General features: G+C 35.6%; 1 protein-coding gene across 2 annotated transcripts in view; it reads right to left on the bottom strand.

The window, feature by feature from the left end:
- Positions 1-14,210, bottom strand: part of DNM1L (dynamin 1 like) — a 39,149-nt gene that overhangs the window by 20,354 nt on the left and 4,585 nt on the right. For both annotated transcript variants that reach the window (XM_062010695.1, XM_062010705.1), the window contains exons 2-5: positions 8,020-8,167; positions 1,754-1,800; positions 629-700; positions 2-88 (exon numbers count right to left, since the gene is read on the bottom strand). In XM_062010695.1, the coding sequence (XP_061866679.1) occupies positions 2-88; positions 629-700; positions 1,754-1,800; positions 8,020-8,167 (354 nt within the window). The remainder of the gene's footprint in view (position 1; positions 89-628; positions 701-1,753; positions 1,801-8,019; positions 8,168-14,210) is intronic.

Below are 14,210 nucleotides of genomic sequence, written 5' to 3'. Positions count from 1 at the left end.
CCTTTGTCATTCCAGGTAAATCCACAAGAGTCAGATTTACAACATTAGATGAAAAAATCTTAAGATGAATAGGTTCAGGACTGATACCCTAGAAATGTATTAATAAAAACGAATCATTGTACTAGATTATTTAAATAGAAAGCCAAAAGTTGTACTTTCATACTAGTAAAACTTCCTTGCATCATCCACCTTAAAATTATGTGGTGAGGGGAAAAAAAAGCCAGCCACCTGTCAAACACTTACTTTGTCTTTGGAAGCAGCCCTGTTTTCCCCCTCAATATACTGCACGAAAGCTTTTCTATTTCCATGATTATATAGATATGCAGAAATAGACCAGTTAGTTTTATAATTACATGTAAAGCCATGAATGTGAAAAAGCTGAACCAAGTCTATGTTTTTCACTATTATTAGAGAAGCTGTGAAGTAAAGCAACAGCAATTCTCTGTATTTTCTTTTAGTTGAGGTTCTTTTCTCACAGAGTGATAAAATCTTAAGATAGCAAGCAGAATTAGTACTGTTTATTAGAATAGTTCAATCCCTTTCACTTCTAGTTGCCAAAACTGTTTAAGAAAGGTTTAAACAGGAACAGAATCTATAAAAAGACAAAGATGGATAGGGCAACATTTACCTTATTATTTCCTGAAATCCTCTCCGTTTCATTTTCTATTTCTTGACGAATTTCATCAAAATCTGTATAGATCTGAAGAAAGAAAGAAAAAGATGGTTTAATAATCAAAGACAGCCATCAACTTAACTGCAAATAACGCACCCTCCTCCAAGAGACACTGAAAAACTCTGTAACTAAGTGTACAGAAGGTTAAAAAAAAGGAATATTAGCTAATACTAAATGCAATCATCTATGCTAAAAATCACAGAAATTGGAATCTTGGTATTTAACTGTGAGATGGCAGTTTTTTGCACTTCTTATCCCATTGTCACCTAAAGAGAATTTCAAACAACTGCATTTCTATTCTAGTTGCACTCCTTTCAAGTTAATAAACAATGTGCAGAACCTCTTTTCATCTCAAAGGGGATCAAGAACAAGTACAGTTTCATTTCAATTTTTTTCCACTCTTACCAGACCTATTCTCACTGCATCAATGCAAAACAAGTTAGCATAGTTACGCTTACACAGGTTCCCTCCACATTCCTCTCTAGATTTCCTTCAATTTCTAGCACTGCCTAGAAGATGAGTAGACAATTTAAAGCAATAAACACTTCAATAACTAATCCAGAAAAAAAATATATTACTTTCTTCGAGCAAAGAATTAAGCTTCTACTCTCTTATTGATGTCCTAGGTCGCCTCAGTTTCTGCTTCTCCTCCCTGAAGTGTATTAGGCTTTTCCTTCCTTTTCATTGTTTTCTAATACATCTCTGAAGTAGTCAATTTTTCAGTGGATTGAAATGTCTTGGGATTACGTACTTCCTTGTCTTTGCAATGTCCATTCTAATTTAGGCCATGCACAAAAAAATTAAACCAATTCAAAACTAATTAAGATAAATAATTGAGCAGAATCAGTGACCCAGACAACAGACAATCACTGATAAACTTTCTGTCTTGCATTTAATATAATGTTTTCGGAAGTCTTCTGCTCTTAAAAAGCAAAACAGAAATCCTTAATACTCTGGCATATAATATAGCAGGCAGAATAATCACCTTTTGGCAAGGTCTAGGGAAGAGACACAGAATTAAGTATATATATATGACAGCGTATTTATGACATTGCTACTCCACTATCAGATTAAACATACCTTATTTTTGGTGTGTAGAAATTTACCCCACTCTTCAGCATCTATCTCTGAAAACAAAAAAAATCAATACATAAGGAAGAGGGGTAGATATTTCAAAGATACATTTCTGAGAGCCTGTTTGTACAATGTGATTTCATTGTTTTTTCAAGTAGCAAGAGAAAAATTAGTTTGCTTTCTACAGTTAATGTTAAATAGCTCCGTACAAATACATTTATGATTCTGCTTATTTAAACATTACATCTCCTTACTCTTTTTAATTTCTCTTATACAATGTCCACCTTCCTAACTGTGACTGAGCTAACCAGCTATCCTAACATTTTTCAGAAATGGTCTAGTCCATTAAATATCAACTTGCAACAGAAAACAAAAATCAGTATTAGCAATAGCTTACAAAATCTGAAGAGAAATTGCTAAATTTTAGCATCTTTTTTTTTTTTTACCATGCAAGTGAGATCAAATTACAGCTGAAAGAAAAAGTTAGAAAAACCTGTAGAACTAAAAGCAAGCAAACACAAAACACATAATAATTGTGCATAACAGTGAAGTCTTAGGAGAACATGTCTCTTCCCAAATCTGTCAAGGACCAAACACCTTGTCAGTAACAACTGATGTCATGAATTATATGGGGGCTATTTAAGACTACTCCCAGAAACAGTGAAGGTTTTGTCAATTCCTGTTTCATAGCGCAGGCAGCAATTTGAGTCACACTGCAAGATATTCGCATTTCCACAACTCAGACTCCAAGTATCAGTGATAAATTCCATTTCAAATTTTTCATTAGTGGTCATTTCCCCTCTGCTCCCTGACACAGCAATCTGTTCTAGAAGAATAGTCTACAAGAAGTCTGGCCATTTGCAAGCATGCTGCTTACCCACAATTCTCTTTCAAAACATTTCTTCCATTCAATTTCAAGACATCGATCAACAGAGATTTTTTTAAAGGGATTTGGGAATTAAAAGTGCAGGAAATTCTATGAAGCAGCAATGGCACAGAAAAAAAAGAAATATCATCTCATTCTAATGCAACAAGGTCAGAAACTAAAAAAATTAAAATAATAATAATAATAATTTTTAAAAAAGCAATTCAATCACAAGACTTTGCAAAATAATCACACTGTAGCCAAGGTGTGAAACTAAAAGTGGAAAAAACAACAAAGTGGCGTAAAATGTACGTGGTTTAGTGTATATAAGCATGCACTTTATGCATAGGGAGAAAAAGCAAGTGGATAAAGGCAACCTTTAGAAAGGTGTCTTGGATTTTTCCATGTAGCAGGGTCTGCAGTTAAAGAGAAATAGCATTGAATGATGTTTAAAACTTTTAATCATATTTAATATAGCATTTTACTAACTTTCAGTACCAGACTGTATTACAAAGATCACAAATGCATGCAGACAGATGTACATGCTATACTACTGATGAGAATGTGTAACATTAACAATATGCACAGAAATAACACCTAAACACCGATAAACGATGCATGTTAATCAGATATTCTATGCGACAAAGTTTACTTCATTACTTTATTATTGCCGTTCATCTAATTCCAGTGGCTGACAATCACAATTATTTTTATCTGAGCACAGAAAACAGCACCATTACATTCAGCAAAATATGTTTCTTATTATTTACTCATGACAAGAATGAGAAAGAGTTAGGAAACACTTTTTATGCCACTGGAAGGACTTTTACTGTACAGGAAAGAAAACTGAGATTTTGCATCAATCTTTCTAATGCTCCATTAAAAATAAACAATTATGGCATTTCTGAGACAGATTTAAGAAGAGACAACATTAGCTATCACCCTTCTTGACTTCTAATTTTCTCAAAACATTCATGGAAAACTCATTACCAAAAAGAATACTTTTTATTGAAGGGTTGAAGAGTTCATAGCTCTCTGTTTTATGTCATATCAGTACAGCACCATGTAAGAATCAAAACAAACTAAGAGATTTTTTTTCATGTGTCTGCTTGGCACTAAATGCAAATAGCACAGCAACAATCAATTTAACAATCTGGATAGCCTAGAACATCTGGGGAGTTATGTTAATGTCTTGCTCAGGTAGATAAGTCCAAAGTTTATCATCAGTGAGAATATGCTGATTTAGATGGATTGGATACATTAAGGAAAAAAACCAAACTACTTTTATCCTTACTGTTCTGCAGGCATGTGAACTATGAAGAAATCATTGTTAGGAGGCAGCTTTTTTTTGCCTTCATTGGTAAATATGCAAAATCATGCACCAGACTCCAAAATAAGTGCAAAATAAAAGGGGTCATTAATTCCAGGTTATCAAATAGGTTTAGTTTATCTACAGTTCAGAGGAAATAAAGCAAAATGAACATACAGGAAGAAATTACAGTATCTTCAAGACTGTATTGCTCATCTCCTCTTCAAAACTGAATCTAAGAAAATAAAAACAGGCATAAAGCCAGGAAGAAAAAGATAACAGCAAGATACAGTTGCCATTATCTTTAAAAGATACAGACTAAGCACTCTCTTATTATGCCCTAGTAGGACACACTGGTTAAGTCCTGGTTTTACTGGTGTACTGGTTTTGTGATGGCATACGAATTTGCAGCTATGTCTTGGTTTAGTATAATGTATTAACTTTTAAAATATATATCAAAAAAAGCATCCTAGTCATAGGCATTGTATTTTAACTCGGTAGCATCTACAGATAAAAGGACATTGAAAATTTTTTAGGGTCTAAAAAGATGCAAGTTTTCCTTGAAATATTTAAGGTAGGAAAAATTGAAGCCATGACAAATGGCTTAGTCCTAACCTCAGATGTTCAGAGTCATAAAAGGCCACATAGAGCATTTCTTGCAACATAGCAATGAGAATTTCCCAAATACTCAAAAGGACAAAAAACAGCCAAGAATAGAATTTTACCTGTTTTCCTAGCTTTCTAATTCCCATAATCTCCAGAGTTAGTCTACTCAGACTGAGTAGACTAATATTTGAACTGTCCATCTGCCCACCCCATTGCCTCATTGTTTCCTAGCTCTCTCTAAATAATTAAAAAAAACCCACAAAAAAGAACCCAACTTCTGCAAAAAAACCCACATGTCCACATTTTCCAGTCCCTTCTGTATGTTGTCCCATTCTTTCTATCCTTGACGCTACCTAGATGGCAAGCTCTTTTGAGTGAAAACTCCTCTTGTGCTCCTACAAAGCTAAGTACAGTGAAGGAGCCCACACTGGGAGCTAAGGGTAAGAGATTCCTATTTGAAGCAGAGAGCAAAAAGCTGACAAAATATTGATGATTTAGCAGGCAACTGTAGTAATTATTCCTGTATTCCATATCAATTGTAGGTGTTCAGAATCTGATCAATGCTCAGCTTCCTATCTTGGACACAAAGAGAACTGGTAAACATTTACTAATTTACCATTCATATGTTGCCTCCCCCTTTCCATTTCACAACAAAGGAAAAAGCTACTACAATAGGTCTTAGCTACAAGATCAATTTAATTATTTAGAAGACCAGTACTAATTCTCTCCTAAATGCTGCTTCTCTTCGCAATTTGATAAGAGAACACCACAGTGTGGTACCAAATCACTAGAGGCTACCTATAACTAGCAAAAGCATAATGAGAACACCTTCACACCAAGCCACATACATTGGTGTAGAATATATGTATCACTTTGAAATATGTTATAAAAGCACAGCACTTCTTATTTAATGAAACATCTCTCCATTATTTTGTATCTTCATTTATTGCAGTGACCAGAACAATAGTGCCACATAGCTCCTCAAGTAACTTTGAGAAACAGCACAGATGATCTTTAATGTTTCATGTTAGGAAATCATTAGAAAAAGAACAAAAGGTCAAATGTCTGGCTGTAATTCTTTCCCAATGTGCTCCCAAGAATCAAATAAAATGTTTGGGTTTTCTTTTAAAAAATAATCCTAAAACAAAGCTGAAAAATCCACCCCATCCAAAACCAACCAAACTAAATTGATATGAACTCATTCTGTGACAATCCACATACATCAGAAGATGTGAAAATTAAGTTAGTGGACAGATACCATTTTTTCTCTTCATAGCCATAAAGACAAGGCAATTGTCCATCTCAACCCAAGGTTTGTGTTAACAACAGGGAACTTCTCTGGATGTAAATGCTCAGAGGTAAAATCTGAGCTCCTAAGAACCACAGACCAGTACTACATTTAAATCAATGTATTAGTATTAATGATAAATACAAATCTAGAGCAAGCACTAGTATGGATACAGGTGACAAATCACAAAACAGGTGTCACAAAGCGAAGAGGCAGTTGCAGAAAAATATCTGTACACAGAGAGAGTTCATTACCAGCACATTCAGAAAGCAGCATGCCAACACTGATATTCTCTTGTCCAGTATTCAATTTGTAAAGAAACCATTCATCTGGAAAGAAAATCTTTTCTGCAAGACTATGGGGTGGATTTCCCTTTGGGAAATCCCTAACATATACTGAAGTCAAATCTCAACATTCAATAGTATAGTGACTTATTACAACATCAGTCAGCATAGCCAGGATAAGTAGCAGCCATCTTTTTTCCTTCCAACCTATTTGAGCCCACCTTCTCAGATGTAACATCACAATGTGCTAAACCAGAACAGTGACATCATTTAGACTATAATTTCCTAAATTTTGGAAGAAGAGGCATTTGAAATGCTGCTGCTAAGTCATAAAGCTTAATCTGTTCTTATCAAACAAGTCCATGTCTCTCTCAAAGGAACATCAAGAAAGGATTATAACATGAACATACTTCGTATCATTTTTTCCCCTCAAAGATCTAAATGGGACTTATAAATATTAATTTAGCCAAATATCCTTATGCAATAATATCATTATCCCATTTTAAATTTAAAATCTCAATTCCTAGATCAAATGCAATCTACAATAGAAAGCTCTACCTTGACTCAGAATAGTCTAATTAATTACAAAATTATTTCGATCTGTAAAGCTGTAGAGTATAAAAATCTTCATTTATCCTACAACTGAGGAAATACTTGAAAACTACCAGAACCTCTACACTGAAAGTAACATAGAGCCACTTTTGAAGAGATTAAATATGCCCTTTCTAAACGGTGACCCAGAGATACTCTGATTTCCACCCTTGGAGGTTTTCGACACCCAATCAGATAAAGCCCTGAGCAGCCTTGACTTGAGTTCAGACTTAGCCCTTTTTGAAGAAGTGGTTGGGCTAGAGACTTCTGAGGTCATTTCCAGCCTCAGTCATCCTACATTTTCTCACAATCCAACACACCCTGGATTGCACAAAAGTTCTTAATTGTTATGAACTCGAATTGTATTCCCTGCTTGCAGCAACAAAACTGGAGAGAAATCAAAGGCTCTAAATATTACATGAAAATAAATATTGTAAAGAACTTCTCATAACCTGATTTACTATTGCTAGAAAAAACAAAGAACTTGCGTACAGTAAGAAGGAGTAATTGTAACCCCAAGTTTATCACACCATCAAAAGCCTGTGTACTTTTTACCATGTACATAGAAAAAATCTTGTATGTGTCTTACAATCAGAAGGTGGATATGCCCCTGCTGCTCTTTCATAAGATCAAGAGCATAACTTTGTATAGAGTGCTGAAATCTCCAATGGACAACTGAGATTATTACTTCCTTGATCTGCTGAAGGATAATACAGAAACACTAAAGGAGACACAAGCGTCAAACTAGACCACCTGAGAAAATTTAAAGTGTTGTTTTTGATGCGCCTGGAATCTCTCAGTCCAGCCCTGTAAGGCTGCATCTGCAAGCTACAGAACAGGCTCGTTAAAGTCTGTTTGCATCTACTGGAAGTTTGGTTTTATTTCTCCTTCTCCTGCTCTATTCAGAACTTATCTACATTCTAAAGAGTCAAATACTCATCCTCTCAAGGAAAAACTTTATATATATGGCAAAAGGGTAAGGGAAAGGGGAGAGGAAAACACATACAAGAAAATCATGTTCTCTACACTCTGGACAATCACCATTGTAACTGCAATGCTCTCTTTGGCTTGCTTTTCTCAAAAGCGTTTCCTAAGAGCAAACAGGAAAGCTTAAAACGTTAAAGATATTTTGAATATCCAAAAGATGTTAACCCCATGACATTTGCTAAATGGACAGAACAGATACAACAGTTGTGTTTTCTTCCAAGTAAATTTTTAAAAGTACACTCAAGTTTTAAGATTACAGCAACAGGTTTTTCAGTCAAATGAAGAAGAAATATTGAAAATATCTTTCCTACAAGGCAAAACACACGCTTGGATCACACTTACCATTTTCATCTCCAGCTGTTTTCCGACCATCCTCTGGGGAAACATGCACCAGCTGCAGAATAAGGGGTCTCCGGGTGACAACTCCAGTACCTCGTGGGAGCAGATCCCTCCCCACAAGACTTTCCAACACAGAACTCTTTCCACTGCTCTGAAAATTAGAATACAGTTACATGTTTTTCTTAAACATGAAAACAATGTAATATTTTAGTCTTAGCTTGCTTTCGTGACTCCTGCCAACAGTGCTCTAACTCTGTCCTCTGCTGAACAGCACAGTAAGGTGTGTCTGATAGACTTATGGTAACTATCACAGTGGTATCACAGTGCATAGGCACTAAAAGACACAAGTCTCATATAAAGCAGTAACTATCTAAACCTGCTTGGGATATTTAAAAGCCATGTAAATAGATGCCTTTTCTAACTCTTAAGGCTAAAGCAAAAACATAATACTATTTCCCGAAAAATAATATCCCATTTAACATTTTCTACTTCAAATATTAATCCCTCCAGAAACATTTTTGGAAAACAAAACACTAGTTTTATTTATAACATTGAGGAGGAAATTCTTAGTCTTCTACTATGTCATTTTCTAACACCTTGCAGTAACACTCACTCTGTCAACTATGGAATTTAACCTTTTGTTAGTATTAACATGGGCTGGCCACGGTAATACTAACAGAAATATTATATATACTCAATCTAAATATCTAAACAGTTTCATGCTGTCTCTTCTCTCTTTTTCTGTATATATGTATATATTTACAATTGACTGCAAACATTCAAGTCATAACAAACTGTAAGAAGCTGTGACATACTTAAAGGCTGTGAAATTACAAATTCACTTTGAGAGTCTATGTTTAAAATGTACAAGATAAATATTAAAATACAAAACCAGATCCCTATAAAGATTGAACAACAACAAATGAAAGTTTTCTTTTCTTCTAACACTTTACAGCACAGAAAAATGTTGGTTTATCAACAATGTCATTTGTCTCGGTAGGTGAATAGCAAATCAATATAGATTGTGGATATTTTCAAATTAAATTTAAGTCAAATTTGAGACCAGTGAGATCAACTGTCCAGAAAGAGTAAGGAGAAGGACAGGGCCACAAGAAACAGAAATATGACCTTATTAAGATTTTTTGCCCCACAAGACTCTTCTAGAAAGTAATTAACAATTTTCTTCTTCAGTTGACCTTCTCCTATCAATTTTGGGCACCTTCCATGCAAGAAGCTTACGACAGAACACTGGGCAGTGAAATCTTACCAGAGAGTAACTGAAGAATAAGCTGGCCAAAGTATGAACTAGCTCTGCAAGCCTCCCTGAAAGAGCTCCTGTAGTAGCCCACTTCTGAAAAATTACTGATGTTACAGAATGCAAAAAAAAAATTCATTGGAGTGACAAACAACAATCCACTTCTTAAAAAACTTCATCATTTAAAAGAAGTGGTATGCCTGCTCAGAAAAATAGAGACTTCATAAAAGTTCATCAGCTGCATTGAGAAAAAAAAAAAAAACACACACACACCAACACAAACACATATCACCACCAGGGTTTCATTTATTAAAAATAATTTTAATAGTTTTAATTTTAATCTCTTGAGCAAGACTTCTTACACCAGACCAGAATGAGCCCTCAGACTAGAAAAGGACAGAGGTGAGACTTAGATGAAGTGCCTTCTCCTGAACATAGAATCCAAGTAGTAATAAATAGCTGAAGTCCTTACAAGAAACCATCCTCATCAGGACAAGAAACTAAAATCAATGGGACAAGCTGTTGAACACTACTGATCATCGTTTGGTCTACCCCATAGAGTGGTACTGCAGGAAGCAGAGATGGGCACACATCGAACTACACATGGAACTAAAACTCTGTGTCTTACACCACTCTCAGAGTTATTTTTGGATGCAGATGGAATTATCTGAAATGTGAAGTCATACGTTAGATCAGACTAAAGTACTCCACACATCAGGAAATTCATTTCAAATTGCATTACATTTCCTTATTAAAGCAATTTGCTCTTGAAACAAATCTAGTGATGCATTCAATCTGGTCCCCATACATGTCCATTAACAAGAACTGCCTAGTAGTGTGGTAAGGAAAGCAGTAAACACAAGCTGATCATTTTCTGCCAGCGAGGGGAAGTGAGGGATCTGAGTCTGTTCAGAATACAAATTCAGTTCAGTCAGTCCTTCATACACAGATATAGACAGAGACTAATACTGCTGACCAAATGTACCACAGAGCTTTTAGGAATAAGTCTGCAGCAGCATCACAATTGTTTTGCTGTCTCATTGGAACATTGATCACGATCTTCAGCATGGATTGAAATCCGTAAACTCATTTCATGACAGGTCCAGAAAGCATTAATAAATTCTCACCTTTTGTAGCACATCAGTCAGGGTTTCCTTTAGACCCTAATACCTGATCCTAACTTAAAATATCTACAAGTTGTGCTATTCAGAGGAAGTATATGTCCACTGCTCAAAAAAAAAAAAAAAAAAAAGAGGAGGGGGAATACAGGAACATCTTGATGCCAGTTGCTTCTTTTAACTGTTGTGTCAAACTTCCATTGCTAAGTGAACACTATTCTGTTAACCATCAGTCTCCTAGGTAGGCACCCGAGCTTGACAGATAGTAAAACCATTTTTCTCAGAAGTATTAAGGTAAGAAGAGATTATGCATATCATTTTATTTCAACACACTCTAACAGTATATATAATGTAAATCTTAGCAGCTTTCTCACTGCCTCCTTAACAGTTACATTTTCATCATTGTCAACATCATATTCAGGTTAATCTAAACCCATCCAGGATAAAAGGCAGAATAACAGGGAAATGACTGTGTACTCCCAGAAATTAAAAAGTTGAGCTCTGTAAAATCTGTCATGCCAAAAAGCCAGAATCTCTACTGTTTAACAGTCCTAGTGATCTTGCTTCCACTTCCTTATCCTTCATTTCTTCTCTACTTGTCCCTGTGTATTTGTGTGCACTTGTGTATCAAAAGGCATTTGGTCCCATTCATTATACTAATTCTTATGTGAAAATTTGGTTTGCAACCTGCCATACTACTAACCACATCTGTCAGGAATACAAAAGGAGCAGATAGTAGTATAAATGTCCAGTTTCAAAACCAGCAAGAGATACTACTGTTAAAAACACTTCCAGGTTGTTGACAAGACAAACGGAAGAGACTGTATTGAAATTTTTAAAGTAACACTATCAACAACTGTTCACATTCATCTCAAACATTTACTTCACTGGCTTTCTTATCCTTCTTCCAAGTCCTCATTAGCATTCCTAAATTTAGCAGACTTGCAGCCCATACCTAGCAGCTTGCAAAGATGCCTTTTCTATACCCAAGAGAACCCTGACCCAATCCTCTTCCTCTATTGATAATTACACCCTGCTTTGAGTTCCATCTATAGGTACAAAGGCCTGCAAGACTCTGTTGTTGAAAATCAAGGCAAAGAAAGCACCAAAATGATGGTGTTTCCCTCACTTCTCTTTTTATTTCTTTAACTACCGATGCAGTGCTGGAAGTTCCTATTATCTTCGATGTCCCTTACCAGTTTCAACACTAGGAGAATGTTGGCTTTCTTGATATCACCTCTGAATATGCTAGCAGTATTTTTATCTCCTTGAGTGAGCTTGTCCTCAATTCTATCCTCTGCACGAGCCTTCTGCATTGACACTCAAATATGAGTTCCTTCCCCACTGTTTTCCTTACATCTACTCATTTTGCTAAGAATTTGTATAGACTATTTTGTGCTCCAATGAGGTTGCCTTTAAAGGCATGCCAGGTCTCTTGAGTCTTGTAACTCACTGGATCTCATCAATTAGCTCACTAAATAAGTCAAAGTCTGCTCTTATTCTTATGAAGTCCATGCAGCACAAAAACAATAAACGTAAGATTCACCTGAGTCTCACATGCAGAAGAACTATGAGATTTTTTAAAAGTTATTTGCTCAGATTGCTGCGTAAGTATTATTAAAGTGATAATTGACTTCTATCAGCTGCAACAAATTTCAAGTAATCTTACAAGAATCTGTTGCCTTTTTTCTGACTACCTTCAGACCTCACAATGGCTTTGTGGAGCCAGAGTAAAATAAATCATCTGGGAAAAAAAAAAACCCCTTTCTGAAGGAAACATGTCCAGTAAACTACTGGGAAACTTCCAACAAGAAAATTGATTGAAAGGAGTGTAGGCTTTGTTCGTTGGTTTTGATAGAATATACTGAGACCTTTTTTAACTTCATTAACTAGGAAAAAACTGTAAAAAACTCCTGCAACACAACACAGACTTACTGCAGAACAGCACAAGAGGCAGTGGTATCAGTATTCCCTACGACTTTTTCAGTGGCACAACAACAACAAACATTTGAAGAGGGTTGGACTAGATGATCTCTAAAGGTACCTTCCAACCCCTACCATTCCATGAGTCTAAGAGTAAGAAACTGTGAAGTAGGAGAGATTTCTCAGTGAGACATAGTCATCACTGAAGAACACTTTTAAGAAAAGCAATGCATCTACTTTGTCACTTACATGGGTGGTAATTTTGCAGTTTCTGCCATACAAGAATTAGAAAAGTCCTGCTGGCTAAGTCATGCTCTTAGTCACACACACATATACGGTTTACTAAATTCTAATTTTGCTATTGGAAAACATAAGCTAATGCATTTTTGCTGTGAACTCATCCACAGGAATATCACCCGGATAGGTGTTTTGAAAAGAAGTTCTCTGAAGTAGCTACCCTGGAAGAGTTCAGCACACTACAACTAAAAAGCAGTAAGATTTTTTTCTCCTCTTCTTGTTTTGCAAACATGAATTATTCTGAAATAAAACTTCAGCACACATATAATTGCAGAGCAGTTCCACAAGGGAACTGCTTTGGCTGGAATAGCTATTGTGACAAATATTTTCCTAGGTGAACTAAGGATACCGGAAGCAAAGCAGGTTCTAAACAGCTAACAAATTTTAAAATGTACTTACTAATCAGAAAAGAATTTAAGTGATAAAGAGGCCCAACAAATTATTGTAAGACATTCTTTGAAACAAAATTATAATGCTAGAAAGATGCAGAAGAGCTAACAGGCTGATCCCTACTTGAGAAAGCAACGAAGCCAGCATAATGCACTGCTGACTGTTGCAAATTACATTTTTCTCTGTGAAAGATCTTGCCCATATTACATGACCCTTGCTCCTGCAGACCGTTACCCGAGAGCTTTCCCAAATTAGTCAGGAAGAAATTGGAATACATAGGAACTCCCTCCACAAAAGACAACTTATATACAAGTAGTATGGTAAGCCGTAATTTGCATACCTCAGTCAAAATTCTTCAGGAATCCTGTACTACCACTGTATCAAAAAGTAGATACGTGCCAAACAACAGCAAATAGCTGAAAGACTTGCAGGTGTGTTTTGTCAAGGTGCTCCAATAATTTACTTAAGAAAAAAACACCTCATATAATTAGAAACAAGCAGTACAGAACTTCTCTAAGTTAGATCATAGAACTGTGGTATTTGAAGATACACATTTCAAAGCCATATAGACTGACCTTACGTAGTATTGCTTATACTACTATATTCATTACTTTTTCAGTAAAATGAATCAAAACAAGGCCAATTTTATCTTCAAATTTAAAAAGTCCTAAACAGATACATATTTGTTTAAGAGAAAGCCAGTCAACTTCCTGGCTACTACATGAACAAATCTTTTCCAAGAACTACACAGCCGCTTTCTGTCTAGATTCTGAAACACACTTGCCAGGGCTGTGTGCTTTAATGTTCTCCCCTTCATTTTCCTGAAAGCCTGTTTCCTTTGCACTGTCCCTTGTGGATAAGATACAAGATCCATCCATTCTAATTAAAAGACAGGTTTTCTAAGAAAAACAATTACCAATCACAAGATGAAGAGGATCCTTCAAAACAAAAAAACAAACCACCACTTCATTAATACACTTCTACAACTGTGTGTTCTCATTCTTCCAAAACACCTGATCATATATAATATGCAACAATAAAATCAGTATCTGCGTTTAAATCATGCTTAATATTGCTTTCATATTAAAGATCTGTAGATTAAAGGCAGGATCACAGTTATTAGACCTATAATTTTATTTTATTTCATATAAAGTCTGCACATAGACAGTGAAAATGCCATCCTTCCAATCACATAAGACTTCAGGACCCAA

Source organism: Colius striatus, chromosome 1, assembly GCF_028858725.1.
Source record: "Colius striatus isolate bColStr4 chromosome 1, bColStr4.1.hap1, whole genome shotgun sequence".
NCBI classification, from domain to species: Eukaryota; Metazoa; Chordata; class Aves; order Coliiformes; family Coliidae; genus Colius; species Colius striatus.
Note: the sequence above shows the minus strand (reverse complement) of the source record. Positions and strands in the feature narration are given on the sequence as shown.